Raw genomic sequence first — 24,500 nt, forward strand, 5'->3', positions numbered from 1 at the left:
ATGCTACATTATTGTCTGCTTCCACCATCTAATCACTGTAGTTACAGATCAGTGTGCTTCCCACAGCCCCTTTTTAAAGAAGAACTCCAGGCAAACTTTTTCATAACCCTTGCAATGGGGCTACCCCCATACTGCAAGGTTTAAGTGCTCGTTTTGTCTAGGTTCAAAAACAACAAAGTTCTATCACCCGAAGCTCCGAGCTGGCCAGTTGTCACAGCGCTCCCCTCTAGCCTGTCTTCTCCTTCTCTGCTGCAGCATTGGAATATACCTCGGTGTCCTCACATCTGTACACATTTTGTGTATGCATGATGATTTAGAGGACCTTGGACCATTGCAGAGGAGGGAGAGAAACTTTGGAAGGAGCAGTTTAAGAAGAAGCCGGCTCAGAGCATTGGCTGAGGTATAAAAAATGTTTTTTTCTAGGGCTGCAGCTAACGATTATTTTCATAATCGATTAGTTAGCCGATTATTACGTTCGATTAATCGGATTTAAAAAAAAAAAGGCTCCAGTGATGGACTACTAGTTTCTATTGATTGTAGTCCATCACGGGAGCAAGCTTGGCGCGGTGGAAGTAAAAAAAAGAGTGTAGTGTGCAATATAGTACATTATACAGCAGCGCAGTACAGAATACCAGCAGCTATAGAGGAATGTAGCAATAGTACATTATACTATAATGTACTATTGCTAGGATTTGTAGTCCTCTATAGCTGGTGGTATTCTGCAGTGCGCTGTATAATGATTATACTGCGCAATGCAGATTACCACTGACCAGTTATAGAGGAACACCAAATCCCAGCAATAATACATTATACAGGGTGTTTAATATATTATTGCTGGGATTTGTTGTTCCTCTATAGCTGCTGGTGTTCTACAGTGTGCCGCTAAAACAGGTCCTTACCTGTTTCTGAACCCTTGTAAGTCGTGGCGGCGTGCTCTGCGGGCTTGTGTCCGTCTTGTGCGGTGGCCGGGTACGCGTCGTGTGCGCGGTGGGCATGGAGCAGCGGCGAGCGGGAAACTTGAATTTTAGCCGATGAATCGACGATGGAAAACGTTGACAACGTTTTCAATCGTCGATTTTAATCGACTTAATCGAATAACTGTTGCAGCTCTATTTTTTTCTTTTTTACCTAGACAGAAAGGGCCACTTAACCCTTGTGGTGCAGGGCTAGCCCCACTGCAAGGGTTCATACATAAATTAAATAAAAACACATTTCCAAGAGTTCTTCTTTAAATTGATTGCCACCACATTTAATGTTCCCCACAGCTGTCAATGCTCCATATAAGAAATATCCATGGCAAATAAAAACATAAATGGACTGGACAACGTAAGAAAAATAAGAAATTATAATGCAAAGCAAAAACAGAATGATTTATAATGTCAAGGAATAAATGTAAAGTGGATCTTTGGTGATTTCCTACTTTACATGTTCCTTTGGCCACACTAAACTAATATGCGGATAAACACCCTTTAAATTTACCTGACATCAGTTCTGGGCTCAATTTGGCTCCAGTCTCTGGGCTACTTCAGGTTCGTAGCCGTCACAGCAGGGAGGAATTAGTGATACAGATTGTCTGCCTCTGTAGGTGAAGCCATTCAGTAGCATTTTCTGCACACGTCCTGTATCATAGGTTACATTCACACTAGGTGCGATTAAATGCGTTTATATGCCTTTAAAAGCTTTTCTAAACGCATCTTATGATTTCCAGTGACTCTATTCACACATTTATCAAAACTGGAGCAGCTGTGCATGGCAACTAATTTGCTTCAATTCGGTTAAGATTTGAAAATTAAACCGAGAAGCTGATTGGTTACCATGCACATCTGCATTGCATCTGCTCCAGTTTTGATAAATCTCCTTCATTGGGGGGAATTTATCAAAGCAATTGCGACAGTTTTAGCCTCTTCGATCATTTGTATGTGCAAATCTGTGTTTTAACATGTGCGCCTCTTGATCAGAGCTTGCACTAGTTTTCCAATTGCGCCTGTTTTGCAAAGGTTTGCAACTGTTTACACCTGCACTTGTTCTGCGGCTGTCTGAAACTGGAGCATCACCTAACAAAACAATCGCAACTTAAGACGTCCCCATGACCACTTCTTCAAGAAGTGATGGTTAAGCTTTTTGCCGGGAGTTAAGACTTATTTCCTGGGTTCTATTTAACCTCATTATGAACAACATTACACTGGCAACATAAATCTGGCGCAAAGTGCGTCAAATATATTCCGTGCAAGTTCAAACACTCGCAGTTGCTATGATAAATTCCCCCCCAATGTGTTTAGATGTTTTTATCTGCAGTCAGTTTATCTGCATTTAGAAAAATTAGGTGCGTTTTAACTTCTAAACGCATTTGAAGGCATATGCATGTAAGTGCACATAAACACACAAATGCGCAGCATTTACTACATCTAGAAGCATAAACACAACATATAGCCTGACAGATTTTTATCTGCATATAGAGCACGAAAACGCAAGTGTGAATGTAGGCCAAGGCTACATTCATATGCAGTTGGGGATTCCTATGGAAAGAACCTGTGGTTTCTTACCGCAGGAATCATAGATGTGTCTACACAGATGCAAATCTGTCTGTGTCCAGGGACAACCATCTATCCTGAAGCACAGGTAATCATTCCATGTAAAATTACACCCAGGCAGCCACTGATTGATACGGTCGCTGTCAGCCTGTCATTACCTTGAACGAGCACAGCGGTCGCATCTGTACACACACACACCAAATCTGCAGGTTCTTGCCATGGAAGTCCCCAGCCTCAAGCCCCGTTTCAATGGGGCCTTGTGCTAAGATTGAAGCGGGAAGAAGCACAGAATGTCTGTCAGACTGGAGTATAGTGGAGTGATTTCTGCATGTTAGGTCAGTGTGGAGCGCGTAAGTGGAAAAGACAAGGTAAGGAAATTACTGTAGATCCATTTTAACTCGCAGAACCACACAGTGGTGTGGAGAAGGTCTCTTCACTGCTGTGGTTTACTACCTGATATTCAGAAAGAAATCGTACACAGTCATGAGAAAGTCTATAAAACGATTCCCCACTTGCTTTTCTGGGCATCTTGGTGATCGTTATCTATATGGCGTGACCAGGAAAATGTGTAGGTTGCAGAGAACACACAGCGAGCTACACTAAGTGATGTGGAGCCAGCAGGCTACAACTTGATTGCTGCTGCAGTAGGTTATGTTGTCAGGTTTCCTAGAAACAATCATTAAAGAAACAACCAGCACTCCTTAAATACCGTGGGGGGGGGAATTGAACAAAACTGGAGCAGTTGCCCATAGTAACCTATTGGCTTCTATATTCAGTTTGTTCTGTTGAGCTTTTGAAAAGGCAAGAAGCTGATTGGTTGCCATGGAAACTGCTCCACCTTTGTCTCTGCTTCAGGTTTGATAAATTTCTTCTGTGTGTTTTAAAAATAGAGGTGTTACAAATCTCTGTGGAAGCCACACTTGCCCCATCAAGGCCCCTCTGTATAGTGTGGTCCTGGACCCTTAATAAAGTTCTCATCCTGGGCTATACACATAAATAGATTAAACGTAGGTATCCCGGATGTAACTAATTCCTCAAAGTGACACTATACTGAGGAGTTAAGTCGTAAAGCATTCAAGTACACTAACTTAACAAAAATGTATCTTATTTGTGTATCACTCAGCTGTAGATCTTCAAATCATCTCTGAATTGGTGCTGACACTGTCCTTCCTTCTGGAGGGTGGCTACTTTTATTCCCTATGGTCCCTGTGTGTGTTGTAAAGTAGCTACCGCTCCAAGCTCACTCCCATGATGGTCTACAATCTAGCATTTAGTTTACTATTTTGTATTGAGATTGTAGACCATCACGGGAGTGAGGTTGGAGCGGTGACTACTTTACATCACACACAGGAACCATGGGGAACAAAAGTTTGTTAATAGTTAAGATACTTGAATGCATTTTTAAGATTTAACTCCTGAGTTTAGTGTCACTTTTGACTTGGTTAGACAGGATTGTTTTAATAGTTTTCTCATCTCCTCTTCCCAGGCCTGAGGAGTAATACTTAAATAAAAGAACATACCATGTGAATCCTGTTAACTTGTGCTTGTATGACCTGGCTCACTCAACTCTTCATTATTTTCATTCATCACTGTTGAACCAGCGTTTCATTTGCTTTATTGTTTTTTAAGTCTTCAACATTTTCCTGAGTAAAATATCAAGGGGATAGCTCTCTTAGACCTAGAATTTAATGTGTGCTGTTTTTAAATAGGCTTGACAAATAGATGTTAACTAGGGATGCACCGATATATTGGCCGCCGAAACATATCGGCCGAAAATGGCACTTTTGGCTAAATGCCCAAAGTGCCATTTTCCTGCCGATACATCGGCGCATCCATGCTTTTCTCTCTTCCCTGCGCTGCTCTGTGTCCCAGTGGGGAGGAGAGAAAGTGTGACAGCCGAACGAGTGCTGCGGGAGGAAAGCGCTGTGATCGGCCGGTGTCTCTCCTCTCACACCGCTCAGTCTCCTATCACAGTCCGGCAGAGCGGCGTGGGGGCGGAGACAGACAGCACTGTTACAGGAGGCTGAGCTCTCCTACCCACTCCGCTCGCTCAGCGTCCTGTGACAGTGTGTCAGAGAGGAGAGCAATGTACAAGCAGTCAGTGATCGCTGAGTGTTTGTGGATAATTGAGGACAGAGTATGGTTACTATATCCTCAATTATGAATGAATGGCAAGTGATCTACATCACCTCCTGTTCATTCAGAATTGTAGTTATAGTAAACACACAATGTCCTCATGTTATCAATGAACAGAAACGCTCATAGAGGATTCCTGTTCATTGATAACAAACGCTGCAGAAAAAGAGATTGAGGACTTTGTGTTTTTCTATTTTAAAAGGGAAATATCAGGGGTCTGTTTAGACCCCCCAATATTTCCCCTAAGCCCCCACAAGTTTAAGTAGAAAAAAAATACAATTATTTAATAAAAAATTAATTATTAAATAAATATAAAACATTTGAAAAAAATTTAAATAAAAAACATTTTCAGTTTCAGCCTCACATTTTTTTTTTTTTTTATTTCAGTTTAGTTTCGGGTTTGGAATTTCCATTTCGGTGCACCTCTAATGTTAACCTTCCCAGCCCTGCCAGCTGGGATCTCACCAGCAAACTATAAGGCTGATGATGGTACACTGTACATCATTTGGAAAAGTGCATTGCGCCATAAAGGATCAGACTAGAAAGGGTTAAACATTTGGGGAGTTTACATTAGTTTAAACTATAAGGCTGATGGTACAGTGGTACAGTCTTGTTAAATGTACCAATTGCTTTGCAGCTTAAGGGCTTGTCTGTTTTGTTTACAATTTCAGCAGACTTTGTAGAGATTTTTTGATCTGATTGTAATGGGGATGGCCAATTTGTCATTAACGCTGCTCCTTATTCTCCCCCTCTCCCCCCAGTTCACACACACACACTGCCCATAGGGTCCATGTTTCTGCTCTGTACTCTGCTTTATATGAACTGGATTAGTTGGCTCCTATACACTTCTATGGGGATGACTACTTCAATTCAAGCAGTAATGCTGGAACCATATTCTTGTAGGCAGCATGTTAACTGTGGGGGCAGTGGAGATTTAGCACAAGCATTTCAAGAAATGAGCAGCACGGAGGCAAATGCATCATACAGTTTTCACTTGTCTCCCATAACACTGCTGCTGCTTAACCCTTTATGCAAGTCAAGGAGCTGAATTTGTGACCTCAAAATAGATATTACATTGAGGGTCAATGTTCTATTTTACATAGCGTTAGTGTAGTTATGCTGCAATGTTTAAAGCGGTGCTGTCAGTCTTGCAGGGATGCATAAGAGTAAATGAAAATGTAGAAATACTGCCATGTGCTCTCCCCTGTGTAAGTCTTGTGACTAAAAGCCCAGCGTTTAGTTCAGATTTGGCTCATTCTCCCATTCAGTAGAATCATGATACCAAATCTGTGGTCTTTGTCACGTGACCAGTGCTAGAGAAATCCTGGAGCATGTTCTTTTCCAGGTATGCATATCACAGTATTTTATTACTTTGGTCCACTCTGGCAAGGTAGTCAGTCAGTAGAGCTCCGTTAACATTTATCTGTAGGTTCACTTCAAAATCACATCATTTTCATAAAGCATTTCATGTACTTTTACAATCTACCATGAGATATGGGAGAATGCAGGTTCCTTTATTTAAAACATAAATGTACGTAGGTTACACATAGGCTGCCATTGCTGATCTCTCTTCCCAAAATGCTAGTTGCCTGGCTTCTGTGCTGAATCAGGGGATTCAGTATGGTTTGTTATGGAACTAGAACCAGTATGCAAATCGGGAGCTCTGGCATGATCTGCTGCATGCTTGTTGAGTCTGTCACTGAAAGTACTGAGGCTACAGACAGCCAGGTAACTAGAATTTATGAAAGTGTGTATCCTATATTTTGCTCAGTAAAGGTGTATTTTTAAGACTTTTTCATCTAAAATGAAAATCCTTTTGCACACCAAAAAAACACAAATAGTTCCAAGCATTTCCCATCGTATACATCGATTCAGAACAACCCTCTTAGAGGTTTTTGTGCATATAAATGTGTTCCGATCACTTTTTGTAGATCTTTTAGCATAAGTGACTGTATGCATTTGTTGTAAAGGGAAGTAATTGTTTTGTTTACAGCTGGGAAAACCCTTCAGATCTTTAACATTGAAATGAAAAGCAAAATGAAGGCTCATACCATGACTGATGATGTCACCTTTTGGAAGTGGATCTCTTTGAACACTGTTGCTTTAGTAACCGACAATGCTGTGTATCATTGGAGCATGGAGGGAGAGTCGCAGCCAGTGAAGATGTTTGACCGGCATTCCAGCTTGGCGGGATGCCAGATTATTAATTACCGAACAGATGCCAAGCAGAAGTGGCTGCTTCTGACAGGAATTTCGGCTCAGGTGAGAGATGTCTCTGTGAAGGTGTCACAATTTGCTTGTGATGGATAAAGGTGCCCATACACATTACGATTGTCGTACGATAATCGTATGCAATCGACTTTTCGTACGACAATCGTAACGTGTGAATAGAGTGCCCGACCGATAATGTACAATCGTACGACTTTTGACGGTCAAGCATGCTTGAAAACTTTGGTCGATCGTACGATGTTCGCATGGTTGGTGCCGTTTCCGTCCGTCAAAAGTCGTGCGATTCAGGCCCCATTCACACTGAGCGATTTATCGAGCGATTTTTGCAGCGATAATGCTCATATTTCCACGCGATATCGCTCTATGTAGCTTCTCCAATCCATTTCAATGGAGCTGTTCACATCTCATCGCTCAATATTGCTTGTAGCTCCTACATGACCCTTTTTTCGAGCGATTTTGCTCCTGATTGCATACAGCCCAGTAGGAAAAAGCCGCTCAATATCGCTCGTCGCTCAGTGTGAATGGGGCCTAAGGCCCCATTCACACTGAGCGATTCGCAAATTGCGCGATATCGCGCAAATGCTTGCATTGAGCAAGCTAGAATCATGGCAAAATCCGCTCCAAAAAGGGTCCTGCTGTAGCGACGCACGGCCCGCGACAGCGACGGACACAGCCCCATTGCCATGCATTGGAGAGCGATATCGCGCGGTAAATAGCTGCGATATCGCGGGAATTACCGCGCGATAAATCGCTCAGTGTGAACGGGGCCTTACACTGTGCATGCGCAAACGAAAATAATTGCGGTCAATTACCGCAAGTCGTCCAGGTGTTTGTTTTTTTTTAACTACTGCTGATTGAACCTTGCGATAATCGGGGCAGGATGGGGCCGTCGTCCGAAAATCGTACGACTGTTCGATCATCGGACGAAAAGTTTTTTCCGATAATCGTAAGGTGATATGGGCACCTTAAGACCAGATAGAATAGACAAGATTTGTGATTGATTTTATAACTGGCCAGGCAATATATTTATAGAGAACAGTGCAGAAAGGCTCATCGTGTAGGGGGCCACATGCTCCCTTTATGATATAAATGCTGCCTCCCTTCACAGCATGGCTCTCAGAATGAGTCATCCTCTGACACAGGGAGAGATGTGGGTGTTTGACATATCCATTCTTGTGAGCAAAATGATAAAAATTCTGTTTGCTATTGTTTCCAGTAGAAGTATGTCTGGATGCTTTAGCTTAAATTGTGAAAAATGCATAGTTAACTGAAACCTGGTTTGTTGAAATGTATTGATAGATTAATCACCCAGCAGAGACCTTTCGTAGTTTAGAATTAAATATGATGCACAGGAGTCTTGCTCCTGCTTGATCGTTTTTACAGATTTGCAGTTAAAATCTGTTCCCTACTGCAGGGATTATGGATTTATACCAAATCTCTACTTGTTTCCAGTATTTATCCATGCTCTTTTACATCAGATGTAGAGGTTGATTATTCCATGTCCATATTATACCGTAAGCCATAGGCTTTGGCGTCTATATTTTTATGTCATCAACAAACCACCTAATATCACTGTACACTAAACCGATGAAACATATGTAAGAAAAGAGCTGTAAGGCCTCGTTCTCGATGCTGCTCCTGTGTTTAGCTTTTCTATATGCAGGAGTAGTTATCTGGGAAGGATAAACAACTGTTATGCTTCCCAGATCACTTTTTCCTGCGTTTAATGTTCCTGCTTAAAGCGACGTTACACACGTACGTCTGTGTACATGTGTCTAGCCATACTTGGCGCTTCTGATCAAATCCTGTATGCACAGAATTCTATTTTCTCTAAACAACGCTAAACTGAATCCAGGTAAATGCAAAGTCTGACTAATGTCATTGAAGAGCAATGACATGCATTTTTATGCGTTTAGGAATATGCTCCAAATGCATATCAATGCAGGTTTAACGCTGCCAATGTGAATGAGACCTAGATAGCAAGGAAATGTATGCTGTTACTCTTATCAATGTATGAAATGCATGCATGAGTTTTGTTCATAGTTGATTTATCCTCATTTTGGGGGATGCTCCATTTCGCATATAGAGTGCACCCATTTGGTTGGTAAATGCCTGTCAACTTGTGCATTCCTTTTGTTTCCTCTTGTATAGCAAAATCGTGTTGTTGGCGCTATGCAGCTGTACTCCGTGGACAGAAAAGTGTCTCAGCCTATTGAGGGGCATGCAGCCAGTTTCGCTCAGTTCAAAATGGAAGGAAATGCTGAAGAGTCTACCCTGTTTTGCTTTGCCGTTAGAGGACAAGCTGGCGGAAAGGTAAAATTGTCCTTGTATGTTACATTTACTGTAGATAGAATATCAGTGAAAGGATATACAAGGGGAAGTAAAGAACAAATGAGCTTACTTTTTGTCATTTTACACAATCTTTCATCACTACAGGCCCCTCAGCTCCATTGTCTCTGCCATACTTCACTGTCCTCTTTTAGCTGTACTGTTCACTATTACAGCCATACTTCCAGCTTCCCCAGCATAAGACTGGCCCTGTGATTACAGCAGGCAGTGTCGTCTTTTTAAAACTCGCAAAGTTGAATGTGTCTGGGATGCTTGTGCAATGTATACGACTGACCAGGTATAGGTTGTTTTGAGTTTTTTTTTATAATTACACTTTACATATCCTAATTTGCAGTTACATATTATTGAAGTTGGAACACCACCTACTGGAAACCAGCCTTTCCCAAAGAAAGCAGTAGATGTGTTCTTTCCACCCGAAGCCCAGAATGACTTTCCTGTTGCAATGCAGGTATGTGAATTCCTCCACATTAGTGGACTTTTTAGTATTAAATGCTATGATGCTAAATGCGACTATCGGTAACTGTAGTGTTTGTATATTATCCTTTATGTAGTCTATGCGGTTTAGTGTGTATGTTTTATGCCTGTTAATAGTATGGTAAAATTGAGCTTTAAACTTTCACAGTCATAACGCTGCGGTTATGCTTTATGTTACAGATCAGTGGGAAACATGATGTTGTCTTCTTGATTACAAAATATGGATACATTCACCTTTATGACCTTGAAACTGGTACCTGCATCTATATGAACAGAATCAGTGGAGAAACCATATTCGTCACCGCACCCCATGAAGCCACAGCTGGAATTATTGGAGTAAACCGAAAGGGCCAGGTAACATAGTTGTTTGATCTTGGTTAATAATAATGTTGTGTTATATTTCAAGCACAGCAATTATTGCAACATATTTTTTTCTAGCCTTGACCCAATTTGGTATTATTCACCCTGAAACGCCCATTTGCTGTAGTATAATCCAGTGGAAAGACGTGTCAGGGCAATTCTGTATCGCGATCTTATATTCGATGTCTTCAGGTTTTAGGCAGGAATTGTTTTTATTAAGCAGGTGACCCTTCTGTGAACATTACTGCTATTCGAGGTTTGACATTTTTAAAGTTGGCGTAAAGATTTATTTTCACTGTTTTTTTTGTTTTTTTAATACCTTTTATGTATTTTCTCTTTCAGGTGCTGTCTGTTTGTGTAGAAGAAGAAAATATAATCCCCTACATCACCAACGTTCTTCAGAACCCTGATCTAGCTCTCCGTATGGCTGTCCGCAACAATCTGGCTGGAGCTGAGGAACTATTTGCTCGCAAATTTAATGCTCTGTTTGCACAAGGAAATTATTCAGAGGCAGCAAAGGTGGCTGCAAATGCACCAAAGGTAAAACCAAGTATTTTTATTCTCTCCTTTGCCGTAGTTATTGGTTGCAGAAGCAGATTACAGGTGAAACTCAAATAATTAGATATTAGATATTAAATATCGTGCAAAGTTCATTTATTTCACTAATGCAACTTAAAAGGTGAAACTAATATATGAGATAGACTCATTACATGCAAAGCAAGATAGTTCAAGCCGTGATTTGTCATAATTGTGATGATTATGGCTTACAGCTCATGAAAACCCCAAGAACCCCAAATCCACAACCTCAAAAAAGTAGATTATTACATGCAATCAATAAAACAAGGATTGTACATAGAACAATATCGGACCTCTGAAAAGTACAAGCATGCATATGTACTCAGTACTTGGTTTGGGCCCCTTTTGCAGCACTTACTGCAATTACTTTTGCACGATATTCTAATTATTTGAGTTTCACCTGTATAGCACAACTTTACTGCTGGCTAGAACACCCCCTACCCTGCAATCCCCCCCACCCACCCTCGGTAGCTTGCTTTCTACTTTTCATGTTCTGACACAAAGTGAGTGGAAATCTAACTTGGAGGGGGGGGGGGTATAGACTGCTAAAAAAAAACTGAAATTCTTTATTCTATCCCACTCTAGGCAAAATTAAAATATGCTGGAGTTGAGCTATTACACTAGTGCTATGGAACAGTTGACATGTTCTGCATAGTAATTGAATTTTTCTTTACGATTTTAAGAATGCTACATGAAAATAAGAATGGTGGTACCCTTTCGCTTTCCCCTAGTGTCTCTTTATTTAATGCCTTTCCTCTCAGACATACCTTGTCTCCTACGCCAGTGCATTAGAGACTTCAGTAATTGATTCAGACCTTATAATGCCGCAGGGGAGAGTAAAGGACAGTTGACACTAAGGCATTATTTCAGTGAGACTCCGATGCCCCCTACCTTGTTCTTGTTGATTGGTGTCCAATATATACACCCCAAACTATGCTTTAATTACCCCACATTTCTTTTGTACCTTTTTAAGGTGTAATTGTTAACCCTAATCCACAACTACTTGTTAATGTTGGGGTTTTTTTTCTCCCCCTTATTCCTACTGTTAAATAACAGCAAACAAGAAAAATTCACCAGTGGTTTTACATACTGTATGTTTCATATGTAGTTGAATTCTTCTGTCTGCTAATGTATTGTATGTGTACAATTTACCCTACTTACATTTTTATTATGGGGGGGGGATAAGAATGTTACTTTGAGCACATTTGCTGTTAAACTGATAAGTGAAATATTAGCCTGCTTTCTGCCTTTTTTTTATTGATTTCATAATTGTTTTCTTTTTCTCTTAATTTTAGGGTATACTTCGTACACCAGACACAATACGCAGATTTCAGAGTGTTCCTGCACAACCAGGTCAGACCTCACCACTTCTCCAGTACTTTGGCATTCTCTTAGATCAGGGTCAACTGAATAAATACGAGTCTTTGGAGTTGTGTAGACCTGTACTTCAGCAAGGACGCAAGCAGCTCCTGGAGAAGTGGCTGAAGGAAGACAAGGTATTTGTGAAAATAGTATTTTCCTAGTACATCAATGTTACCACCAAGCTTGACTTTAATTGCTACAAGTAGAAATCCTCCTTTGTATGTGATTGAATATTATGCCTTGTTTACTTTAAAACGGTTTATAGTAGCAGTGCAGATTTAAAATGCTTTGAGACACATCTCACTGAACACAAAGGCAAAAGAAAATGCCTAATTTTTATTTCGTGCCGCTGTGTCATTTTTTCCAATTTGTCATTGAGCGTTAAAATATTTTTGCATTTTATGAAACTTTCTAATTACAGTGACATGTTCGGGGGAAGGTGGGGGTTACTTATTGTTTTTGGCTGTTATATGTTGATGACATTAATTAAATAACAGTCCAATGCTGGAATGAGAAAGAGAAATGGAAGGCGCTTTATTATTGTAGTGCCAGAAAAATCAACCTAAATACAGAAGTTTGGTCCTCCTTTTAGCATTATCACCCCATCCTTAATGAATTGCCCTTTGCAGCTCAATAGCACCAAAATGGTGACACAAGCTGGCTTTCATTGGTGCCATTTACCTCTCTGATGTCACGGACATTACATATCACACATGGGCACATCCTTTAATATTGTACAGGTTCATTTGTAACGTAACCTGTTAAGCTTGTTTAAATGTGGCTGGTTGTACAGTGTTTATGAAAGCTCTTTGCAAATCTTCTTCCAGGTAATGTTGTGCTTTAGAAATGTAAATATTGCAGCCATGTTTGCATTGGTATTCAAACATGTATATATTTAGCGTGGTAATGCCTTGGTTTATAACTGGAAATTATTTGTTTTTAACAATTAGCTGGAGTGTTCAGAAGAACTGGGAGATCTAGTGAAATCAGTGGACCCAACACTGGCTTTGAGTGTTTATCTGAGGGCCAATGTTCCCAGCAAAGTCATTCAGTGCTTTGCAGAAACTGGGCAGGTTCAGAAGATTGTGCTGTATGCTAAAAAGGTGAGTTTTATACCTTGTGATTTGTTTTTTGTATGCAGAAGCCATGGGCAAATTGTTCCTGCTACAAACATGACTGTAGTATTAGAGCTCATGCACATTGGTGTAACAGTGCTCTGTTTTTATCAGTGAGTGAGTTTTCTTTTTGGTGGTGTTTGTTTTTTTTAGGGATAAGAACTCAGGTGTAATGTTTTCTATGGGCCCGTGCACACAGCTGCGTAAAGATCAGTAAACCTTGTGCAACTTTTCGGATCAATAAAAAAAAGATCCTGCCTATGGCCCATATTTTACACTGTACACATGTTTGTGCTATATGGCATTAGCCATCTGCGTCCTAGCAATCAGAGGACACTAGGTTGTAGAGCTGCCGCTAACGATTATTTTCAAAATCGATTAGTTAGCCGATTTATTAGGTTCGATTAATCAGTTAATCGGATAAACAATGAAATAAAGTTTAAAAAAAGGCTCCAGTGATGGGACTACTAGTTTGTATTGAGGTTGTAGTCCATCACAGGAGCAAGCTTGGAGCGGTGGAAGTAAAAAAGATAGTGTGGTGTGCAATATAGTGAAATGGAAAGTGTAAAATTATACAGCAATGAATGCAGAATACCACCAGCTATAGAGGAATACAACAAATCACAGCAATAGTACATAATAGCTGGAGGCATTCTGCATTGCGCTGTATAATGTACTATTACTGGGTTTTGTCGTCCTCTATAGCTGGTGGTAGCAATTGCATGTGCAATCATACACCAGTGTGTATGAGCCCTAAGTATGTTCTGTAGATAACTTTTAACATTTACAGTGCCTTTCTTCATGTAGCATTGCTTCTTGTCATCTACATTTGAACGATTCTGCAGGCTTTCCTCTATGCTAGCGGCAAGATGCCGATAAAGCTGTATTCTTTTAACCCCTTCATGACTGAGGCCTTTTTTTTTCATTTTTTGTACCCATGTTATATTCCACATTTTATATCGGTTCTATTGTAAAGCTGACAGTCGGCTCTACAAGTTTAAACAGAGTCCCGGCGGCAAAAGTCACCGGGAGTCTGTTTAAACAGCCCCGATGCTGGCGACGTACACTGTACGTCGTCAGTCACGAAGGGGTTAAATGGCATAGAATTTTGATGACGTGACCTAAATGCTTCCTTATATCTAAGTGTTTCTGCAATCCCTATTTGAGTGATGGATCCTGATCAGCTATGTTTTTTGCTGATTCCTTCAAATCTCAGCATAATGTATGCATAAGTTCTCTTTATTCAGCCTTTTCTATATGTACTTTTTTTTTTTCTCTGCAGGTTGGCTACACTCCTGACTGGATTTTCCTGTTGAGAAATGTCATGAGAATCAATCCAGACCAAGGCCAGCAGTTTGCACAAATGTTGGTGCAGGATGAAGAGCCTCTTGCTGATATCACACAGGTAATATCCTGCATAAAAAGTATTGAGGCTACTGTTTCCTTGGTTCATATTGACATAATTGTAGCTTAGTATCTTTGTGTTTAGCATTGTTATAAAATACTGATTTATTTATTTTTTCTCTCTTTCAGATTGTGGATGTGTTCATGGAGTATAACCTTATTCAGCAATGCACTGCATTTTTGTTAGATGCCCTGAAAAACAATCGCCCCAGTGAAGGCCCCTTGCAAACACGTCTCCTTGAGATGAACCTAATGCATGCTCCTCAGGTATATCCATCTAGAGATTGTGATGATGGCTTGTTTAATGTAAAGTTTTTGAACTGTTTGGTCATTTTAATTTTCAGCTTTATATTGAATAGTAATGATCGTGTTTCTGCTACAATCTAGGTGGCAGATGCTATCTTGGGCAACCAAATGTTTACGCATTATGATCGTGCTCACATCGCCCAGCTCTGTGAAAAGGCTGGTCTGCTTCAGAGAGCTCTAGAGCACTTCACTGATTTGTATGACATCAAGCGGGCTGTTGTTCACACTCATCTACTTAATCCAGAGGTAAGACTTTCATGCAGCAGTATAACTTTTAAAATGACAAGCAAAGTGTATGATATAAAACCAAGCCTGTTACTCCCTTTGGAGTAACAACGCATGTTGTTTTTATATAGTTCTGGGTTATCCATAAATAATTATGGGGTGTATCTATTTGGTCAGTTCCAATGCCTGCATTACCGTTCAGCGTGAATCTTGATGGGATAAAAGGATGACCCTGAATGAGCCCTATGGGGGCATGTGTAGTTGAAAGCTGTTGAATACCCCCACTTTTTTTTTTTTTTATCTAGTCGAATGAATTTGAAAATGATGAGACATGATAAATCTGGTCAGAAGGGACTTGTGTACTAGCACTGACCAAATAAAGGTGTTTGGCAGGAAGTTTATTGCCATTCTGGCAGCTGGTGTGATATAGGTTGATCATTCCTTCAAATGTGGAGTTAGGTGTGAAATAGTCAAATTATTTATGCCCACTGGAGTCCAAATAAATTATATTTGGCCAAAGTATAACATTTGGACCAGTCCTGAACTCAATTTAAAACTGTTTTAGAAGATAAGGAAAAATGTTTAGACTTCACCCCAGCTGTAACTGTGCAGAAGAATGGTCTATGTCAAGTAGAACTTTTTGAGGTATAGTAGTATTATGGGAGTTTGCCACTATTGACTTTTAAAATGTATAGGCTCAAGGGCTGTCATTCTGATTCTACTACCTTGTGAGGTTCTGGCCTTAAATGAACCTTGCAGGATGGGTATTGGCTTTTTTGATCTTATGCTTCTTATGAATGAGTCAGACACTTGCCAGGTAGTAAAATGAAGAGAATGATGACAGTACCATAGAATGCACCTATTCTTCTCAAAGGCAGATTTCTGTCTTCTGTATTTTTCTGCTTCCTTTATTCCTTTGATTAAGTCATAATCATTTTACCCCTGTGATGTTTCATATATTGTCTAGCTCAACCTGTTTGCTGAAAATGTTGCAGGCAGCAATTACCATACATATTAATTAAGCTAGTTTTGGCTGACTGGTAAATCGCTAAAGTTTGCATAATTACATTTAATATTGTCAAAAGGAGATACCATACGTCCGTACTGAAATCCTGTCAAATTACCAGCACGTTACAATAGTGAATTCTCTTTCTGTTATCTTTAGTGGCTTGTGAACTATTTTGGCTCCCTGTCAGTTGAAGACTCTCTGGAGTGCTTGCGTGCAATGCTGTCTGCAAATATCCGGCAAAACCTGCAGATCTGTGTCCAAGTAGCTTCCAAGTACCATGAGCAGCTCTCTACTCAATCACTCATTGAACTCTTCGAATCCTTCAAGAGTTTTGAAGGTAAGACTATTACATTCTGTTAAACCAAGATAGGACCAATGTCAACTTAGACGACATCCTCTAATATTGTTAGAGTTCTCCATTTACATTTTTGAGACATTTCTTTAAATAGGTAGTGTGTTCACAAATAAGAAATCGGCAAACCTATTTATGCATTTGAAAAAGGATTTGCGTTTTCATCTTCTACAGATGAACAAGAATTTCTACGTTCCCGTAAGATTGTAGCTTTGTAAAAAAAAAAATTGGTGAGGCTTATTCAGTAAAGCAAAGCAAAGGTCAGGGATGTGCAGAACACATTAACTCCTAACCAGTTGGATTTTAGTTGACAGAAGTCGTGTTGTTGGTTGTACTTACTGTACTGTGTAATATTCCTAATGAGATAGAGGTCAGAATATTGAGCTTTAACAAGATTGAATATGTTAAAAGTTTTTTTAAGTTTAATTTCTAAAGTGGACAACCCTGTTATCATATCTTGGAAAAACAGTGGGAATCATTTGACAAAGTCCATTTTCACTAGTTAATACTCTTGATGAGATTGGTCATGTAGGGAGTGTCTGCAGAGAATGCAGTGTGCTCTGAGACATACAGCTGGATCAGCCAAACATCTGTAAGTGGCCATATCAGGAGATGCTCATGCCTGTGGCTACTGTTAGCCTCTTTAGCCAGAGATTAATAGGCACAAGTGTGTTTGCAGTGATATTATACAGTTCAGGGTTATTTATTATTATTCACCACTTATTTCCCATTCTAGGACTTTTCTATTTCTTGGGTTCCATTGTCAACTTTAGTCAAGACCCTGATGTCCATTTCAAATATATTCAGGCTGCATGCAAAACTGGACAGATTAAAGAAGTTGAGAGAATCTGCAGAGAGAGCAATTGTTATGATCCAGAGAGAGTGAAAAACTTTCTGAAGGTAATTATACTGACAAGTTTGACGAAAATTATGACAACCTTCTTTTTTTTTTTTTTTTCTTTTGGATTGTTGTATATCTATTTATTTTGCAGTGATAGGTTATGGTAATAAAAGTTAAACTATAGTGGAACCTTGGATAAAATCTGAAGGAAAGGAAAATGGACACATTTGCCATAGCAGCCAGTCAAAGTTTAGGTGTCATTATTATGGTGTACAGAATGCATCAGTTTATTATACAAATTAGCATAAGGGGGAAAAAATTATTTTGTGTTTTTTTTTTTTAGAGTTGTACATTTTACAAACACAGCCACAAGATTGTGTATTGTGTGGTCATGTGCACGGTATGCTTGCTGTGACTAGGCTGTTATTAATTGGTAGGCTGTGGTAATCGTGCTGGGACCTGAACACATTGACTCCCAGTTGGCGATCGCTGTTTTTTGGCAACACAGTACTATCAATAGTCAGAGAGAGGCAGACCACTACATTGTGGCCAAGTGTACTGAAGCCATCTGGGAAGGGAGCGGGGAATCTGTCAAAGCAATCTCACAGGAAGCACTGGTTTTGGCTAAGTTAAATGGCTAACAAATATGTACTGTAAATAGGGGTAGTCTTTATTATTAATAAAGAAGTTGCTATAAACAATGGATGAATAAAATGATGGTCATAACTCTGCCTTTAAAGAATCCATGTCACAAAAAAGAATGCATTCACAATTTCCAGTAGGTGTTGAATTCCATTTAAAGGGAACTATAGCCAAACCTTTTTTGGGGGGGGGCGGGCGCTGATTGACAGCTGGCGCCACCTCTCTAGAACCAAAGCCCACACCCTCCCATCTGTCCCTCCAATAGGTGCTGGCGGATCGGGGAGGGTGGAATCCCTGTGGGGAACAGTGACTGACAGTCTCCACTCTTTGCAGGGAGAAGCCATGAGCTGAGCAATCAGAGGTTTGACATCGCTCAATCCTCGAACTATAGGCATGTGACAGCTGCAGTGTCTCACCCAGGCTCAAACCATTGGGAAGAGTACATTTTACTCTACCAATAGTTCTCCTTTTAAGGAAGCAGCGGTCATGTGATGCCTATCACAGAGAACACACAATAGGGGCTATCCCAGCACATAAACTGACTGCTTCATTTACTGTTGACACATGCATTATCTGGGATGGAGATTTTGATCCAGTCCGTTTTGTTCCATGTCAGTATAAACATAAGACCAGCAAAATGGACCATAGCACATTTATTTTTATTCTGTCAGTGAATTTCTTTTGTTGTCTAACACCTAATAATATATAATTTCTCCAGACTGTGAAACTAGTTTTTATCCTGTTATGAAATGTAAATGCTTTAACACTCTTAAGGTGCCCTTAAGACCATACACCTTACGACCATCCCAAGACTTTTCTTTTGCGATGGTCGCAAGCTTATTAAAAGCTCGTACGATCTGCCCATCTTGGACAGGCAGATCGTACTTGCGATCATCGAAAGCCCGCCCCCCTGAGGGGCGGGCTTCCGATTACTGCAATGCTGAACGGGCAGTGTGCGCACACCAGCCCGTTCCACAGTTGTCGAACGAGCAGGCTAGAAACCCGCCGAGAATCGTATAATTCTCGGCGGGTTTTCTAGCATGCTGGTTCGACAAAAGACGCGCGACCGTACAGTAAAAACGGTCGCAGGCCTTCTATAAACCTTGCGATTATTGCACGATCGCTGGATTTCCCGCGATTATCGTACGATAATCGCAAGGTGTATGGGCACCTTAAGGGAAGCTTTTACTTGTGATAACGAAAGGTGTTTCATACTCTGATATTTTAATTTTTTTTTTATTTTATTAGAGTAAGATTCAAATGACTGCAAAAATTAATTGGGGAGCCGTTGTAACCAGCAGTTTTGTAGTGACCTTCTCATTTCTTCTTATAGTACATGTTATATATTGGCTGATTTTAATGATGAAGTATTTGTGTACAGTAGCCATTTTCTTTAAATTACCTGCTTTGAAAATTCTGTACACACATGAAAAGCTACTGCATATAATAGTAAATTAACTTTGGGAATATAATGTACCTGTAGCTTTTCCTACCTGGCATGGTCTATCTCTGCTGCTTAGTTTACAATGGATCTGCCATTCAGAGTTCTCTTTTCTAGGTCCATCTGTTCCATAGTCCTAGGATGTGAGACTGTTGGTAACGTCTCCTGGGCTTAGCCAGTCCCACGTCAGAGTCCAAAGTTTAAGGCAGGGGAAGGCAGAGAGCACTCCATTGAGCCATTTCCATACGAAACCATCTTCTGTCATTAGCATTGTATCATGCATTCAGTTCCTTATTTTTAAAAAAGTCTTTGAATTTCCTGAGAATTCTTAGTAGTAGTAGTAGTAGAAGCCCCGTATATAATTTTTTTTTTATGTTTTAAAACCTTTTCTTGATGGAAGTTATTATTTTTTGTGCTTTTCCTTTTGTCTGTGGAATGAGCAGGACATGTACAAGGTAAATCTCATGCAGGCTTTATACCTGTATTCTTGGTGTAATTTGTGTATGTAGGATTGTCATGTGGAAAATGTAGGCTCTTCCAGGTTCCTAGTAGCTATGCTACTACTGCAGCATCCTTGTAGCATGTTACAGCATACGTTGTGACAGTTAGACCTGAGCCTAGTTTAATCCTATAAATCTGACACACATTACAATTATATAGCAGCATGCATTGGTATTATAAAAGTTTCTTTGTTAGCTTTGTTTTGCAGAATTCTTCAACTGTATGAGTGTTCTGAGTAAAAGTCCGTAGCTGTATAAAAATTCAGATTTATTAATCCAGGGTACCACAACATTTTTACTTTGTGCTAGGTTAGTATTTGGCAGTGCATGGAAGTTTCTCTTTATGTTGCTCATGTTTAACTTGTCTGAATGCATTGTTGCAGGAAGCTAAACTTACAGACCAGCTGCCTCTCATAATTGTCTGTGACCGCTTTGACTTTGTCCATGATCTGGTGCTGTATTTATACAGAAACAATCTGCAGAAGTACATCGAGATCTATGTACAAAAGGTAAGAGTTATTTTCGTTTTCCTTAAATATTTAACCATTCTGTTTTCTGCCATTCTCAATCTTGTTTTCAGGCTTATACTAAACATTTCTTGTAATTCTGTAAAGACTACTGCTGTAGTGAGTTAAACCTTGTAACATAAGCATATATATTTAATATGGAGTATGTATTAAAAAAATGACCAGAATGTTTCTTGTAGTTCATGTACAGTACCTCCCATGAAATATTTGCACACTGAAGGTCACAACCGTGCAAGCTCCAACTTGGCAGTAGTCTGCAAGCTGCTTAGGGGCGCAATGGGAAAAATAACTAAGATATGACCTAAGCTACCCATGCCAGCCCCTAGGGCTTGTTTTCTCTAGCCTCAATGTTGTGCATATTGAGAAAGTATATGGTTTCCAATACAGTTCATCCCAACCAACGTGTTGCTCTGCGTTTTGTCATCCAATCAACTGTATGAAAACCTTCTTAAATGGGGAGCAACAGAGCCCTTGTGCTGGCTGTGCACATGGAAATGTTCTTAGCTGTTGATGGCCAAAATGATTGACTTGATCAATGCAACTTATTACCACTTCTTCCATATAGATACCCTGTTTCCCTGAAAATAAGACCTACCCCGAAAAATAAGACCTAGTACTATTTTTGGGAATTGCTAAAATATAAGACCTACCCCGAAAATAAGACCTAGTTGTGACCATTGCTAGGGTTGGTGATGGCATAAGGGGAACCTGAAAAGCCGCGGCGAGAGCGAATCAGCGGTGCCAATGAATGGAAAGTACGGCACCCCTGATTGCCCTGATCATCCTATTCTTAACTTTGCCATTTTGGATTATTTCATTTGGATTTGCATTAACTTTGGATTGTTATACATTAAAAAATAAAAATAAGACCTACCCCAAAAATAAGACCTAGTGTGTTATTTTTGAGCCAAAAAAATAAAATAAGACACTGTCTTATTTTCGGGGAAACACGGTATATAAATTTAAACTGTTGTTGGTAGATTCACTGACGGAAGGTGTTTTCAACATCCTAGCTAAAGGTTGAAAACCCCCTTAGCTTTCTTGTCTTTTGTCTTTTATATCATAAGGTACCTATCGATAAGAAATGACAATTTCTTGGTCTTGCTATTTTCAGCTAGATGGGGACCGTATAGTCTACTAACTATAGAGATCCCCTGAACCTGCCTAGCCAGTCGCTATCAAAGGGAGCCTCATTCGAGCAAGGGGGAAAAGCTTCCCTGATCTCTGCTGCTCCCCCTGGCATTAAGGCACAAATAATGTTAAGCAGTATCACTCCTCACCATTCATTTCCATTCCCTTGGCAGAACTGCTTCATTCATGGTGACCCCAGCTGTTCCTGCTGCTGAGCACAGTCAGCTTGTATATGCAGTTCTGACCACCATCTGTCCATCGTCGCTATTACATTATTGCAGTTCAACAAAGTAAACGTTTTTTATTCACGCTGACCATAGTCTGTATTTTAAAGGTTAATCCAAGTCGATTGCCGGTGGTTATTGGAGGTTTGCTAGATGTGGATTGCTCTGAAGATGTGATAAAGAGCCTTATCCTGGTGGTGAGAGGCCAGTTCTCCACTGATGAGCTTGTAGCTGAAGTTGAAAAACGAAACCGGTAAGTTCTGGGAGTTTTATCAGATCTCATCTGACGTGTGCATCTGTGGAGGGATCCCTTACAAATAGACTTTTTAGAATTCACAACCTTTCTACTGTATTTTGTCATGGTGTTACAATGCATCACTAATAATCCTGGATAGATTTGACATTCTGAATATGAGATATATTACAGCAGATGACATTTATGTCTAGACATGTACAACTTCTGACTTTAAATGATCAGTGAGTAGCTGCAGATGTCTGTCATAGATACAAGAGGCCTGGTAATGCAATTTATGGAAAGGGGCTTATGCAAGGGTTAACTGCTCAATGTTGAATAAGGTGATATACTTACCCTATTCCTCAGTCCTGCAGGCTTCCTCCTCTTTACGTGGTCGGTCCCCTGAAAAACGTTCTGTCACTGCCCGACAAGGCACAGCTTTTTTAAATTTTCCCATACAATGCAGGATCATCAGTCCTTCATTGCACAGGAGAATGCCAGGGGCCTGCACACATTTGAGTGTCGGACAGCAGAGAAGAGCACTGGAGTAGTGAATAATGGAAGTATGTTGCCTTATTCATTATCCTCCTAGATAAAACAAGCTTTCTCTAGCTGAACTTTAGGATTAAAAACCTTTAACTGTAAAGTTGATCAGTGACCTAACAGGATGGCTCTAATATTGCAGTTCCACAGCGAACATTTTTCAGTTAAACTAGATTCGTTTTTTAACATCTAACTTTTGAGTGGAACTAACTTTTTAATCATGATTACTTTCTGAGTCCAAAATAAGGTTTTTTTTTTTTAGGGCTGGGGAAATTAATGATGAATTCCTCGAGCACCAAGCTTCTGTCTTATCTTAAACTTTTATATATATGCACTATGTGGCTCTCTCCCCCCCCCATCTCGCTCCCAGAAATGTGCCCATTGAAATTTACTGATATGTTGCAATCAGGTCCTTACATGAAATGGAATGGACAGGTGCTGCTACCTCAAATATTAAGCTAATACTTATGTTTGAATCACTCTTAGGGCTTTGCTGTTTTACTATACTATGTAAATACATTTGTAATCCAGCACGTTATTATTCTGAGTTGCCCCACTCAAGCGGCGGCCATATTGAGCGGGGCACGTGAGATTAATAACGTGCTGGATTAGTGTGATCCTAGTTCATTTTATTACTTCATTGCTGTGCTGTATGTGTATAGGCCAATGTAGTTGGATCTGTATGTGCGTTATAATTGATTCAAACAAATTTCGATTAATCGAACACGAAAATTTTAATCATTACCAGCCCTAGTTTTTTTGGTTTACGGAGGAGGCATCAATTTCTGTTTTTGTACTTGCTGTCTTTTAATACACATCACTGACACACAGAATGAATATATAAACTTGTAATTACACTTGAAAATGTTCTTGTCTAGTCAGAGTTTCCATGGTTGGATATTATACCAATTGTCGTTTTCTGACAAAAAATTGCCTTTCTTTTATCCTCCTCAGGTTGAAGCTGCTTTTGCCGTGGTTGGAATCCAGAATCCATGAGGGCTGTGAGGAGCCAGCCACTCACAATGCTTTGGCAAAGATTTACATTGACAGTAACAACAATCCAGAGCGTTTCCTCCGCGAAAACCCATTTTACGACAGCCGCGTTGTTGGAAAATATTGTGAAAAGAGAGATCCCCATCTGGCATGTGTGTCATATGAGCGAGGACAGTGTGATCTGGAACTAATCAATGTATGTCAGTTTCTGAATTGAATTTTTTTTTTCTGAAATGTAATTTAAGATCGCTGTAATATGCATAAGAAAAAAAAATCAAGAGACGCTTTGCTTCCTGAGCTTTTCCTATGCATGTGATATATTTTACATGGTCAGATTTGATCTGCAGCCCACAGATATGTAGTATATAAATGAACCCTACGAAGGTCTCTAGAGAACATTTCTTTGTTTTATGTGTACATGTTCTGTAAGTTTAAATACCTATAGACTGGCTAATTTATCACTGAAGAAAATATTTATATATAAACCTGCATGTCTTCTTTCCTTTTTAGGTTTGCAATGAAAATTCTCTATTCAAAAGCCTTTCCAGGTATTTGGTACGCCGTAAAGATGCAGAATTGTGGGCCAGTGTATTGTTAGAAAGTAACCCATACAGGAGACCTCTGATTGACCAGGTATGTAAGAAGATTGTGAGGGAAATACTAGGCTGGCCCTAAATAAATCCCTAAGACATTGAAAATGTTTTTTTTTTTTTTTCTTTCTGTTTTTGTTTCTAGGTTGTACAGACAGCTTTGCCAGAAACCCAAGATCCTGAGGAAGTGTCTGTCACAGTGAAAGCCTTCATGACTGCAGACTTACCAAATGAGCTCATTGAGCTTTTGGAGAAGATTGTTTTGGATAACTCTGTCTTCAGTGAACACAGGTAATAAATAATATACTTCACCTTCAGGATGTAATAACCAAGAAAGAAAAAATCACTTTCCAGGGTCCTGTTTTTTTAAATCATGTATGGAATTCTAATACCATTACAACAAAC

At 39.8% G+C, this 24,500-nt stretch overlaps 1 protein-coding gene across 2 annotated transcripts in view; it reads left to right on the plus strand.

Moving 5' to 3' along the window:
* Positions 1 to 24,500, plus strand: part of CLTC (clathrin heavy chain) — a 73,938-nt gene that overhangs the window by 25,957 nt on the left and 23,481 nt on the right. For both annotated transcript variants that reach the window (XM_018571531.1, XM_018571532.1), the window contains 17 exons: positions 6,661 to 6,929; positions 9,048 to 9,209; positions 9,580 to 9,693; positions 9,900 to 10,073; positions 10,422 to 10,619; positions 11,951 to 12,151; positions 12,968 to 13,120; positions 14,415 to 14,537; positions 14,666 to 14,803; positions 14,924 to 15,088; positions 16,233 to 16,413; positions 17,165 to 17,328; positions 20,236 to 20,361; positions 21,845 to 21,987; positions 23,467 to 23,701; positions 24,016 to 24,138; positions 24,241 to 24,386. In XM_018571531.1, coding sequence (XP_018427033.1) covers positions 6,661 to 6,929; positions 9,048 to 9,209; positions 9,580 to 9,693; positions 9,900 to 10,073; positions 10,422 to 10,619; positions 11,951 to 12,151; positions 12,968 to 13,120; positions 14,415 to 14,537; positions 14,666 to 14,803; positions 14,924 to 15,088; positions 16,233 to 16,413; positions 17,165 to 17,328; positions 20,236 to 20,361; positions 21,845 to 21,987; positions 23,467 to 23,701; positions 24,016 to 24,138; positions 24,241 to 24,386 — 2,815 coding nt within the window. The remainder of the gene's footprint in view (positions 1 to 6,660; positions 6,930 to 9,047; positions 9,210 to 9,579; positions 9,694 to 9,899; positions 10,074 to 10,421; positions 10,620 to 11,950; positions 12,152 to 12,967; positions 13,121 to 14,414; positions 14,538 to 14,665; positions 14,804 to 14,923; positions 15,089 to 16,232; positions 16,414 to 17,164; positions 17,329 to 20,235; positions 20,362 to 21,844; positions 21,988 to 23,466; positions 23,702 to 24,015; positions 24,139 to 24,240; positions 24,387 to 24,500) is intronic.

The sequence above is a fragment of the Nanorana parkeri genome, unplaced genomic scaffold, assembly GCF_000935625.1.
Source record: "Nanorana parkeri isolate BGI_ZX_2015 unplaced genomic scaffold, ASM93562v1 scaffold1775, whole genome shotgun sequence".
NCBI classification, from domain to species: domain Eukaryota; kingdom Metazoa; phylum Chordata; class Amphibia; order Anura; family Dicroglossidae; genus Nanorana; species Nanorana parkeri.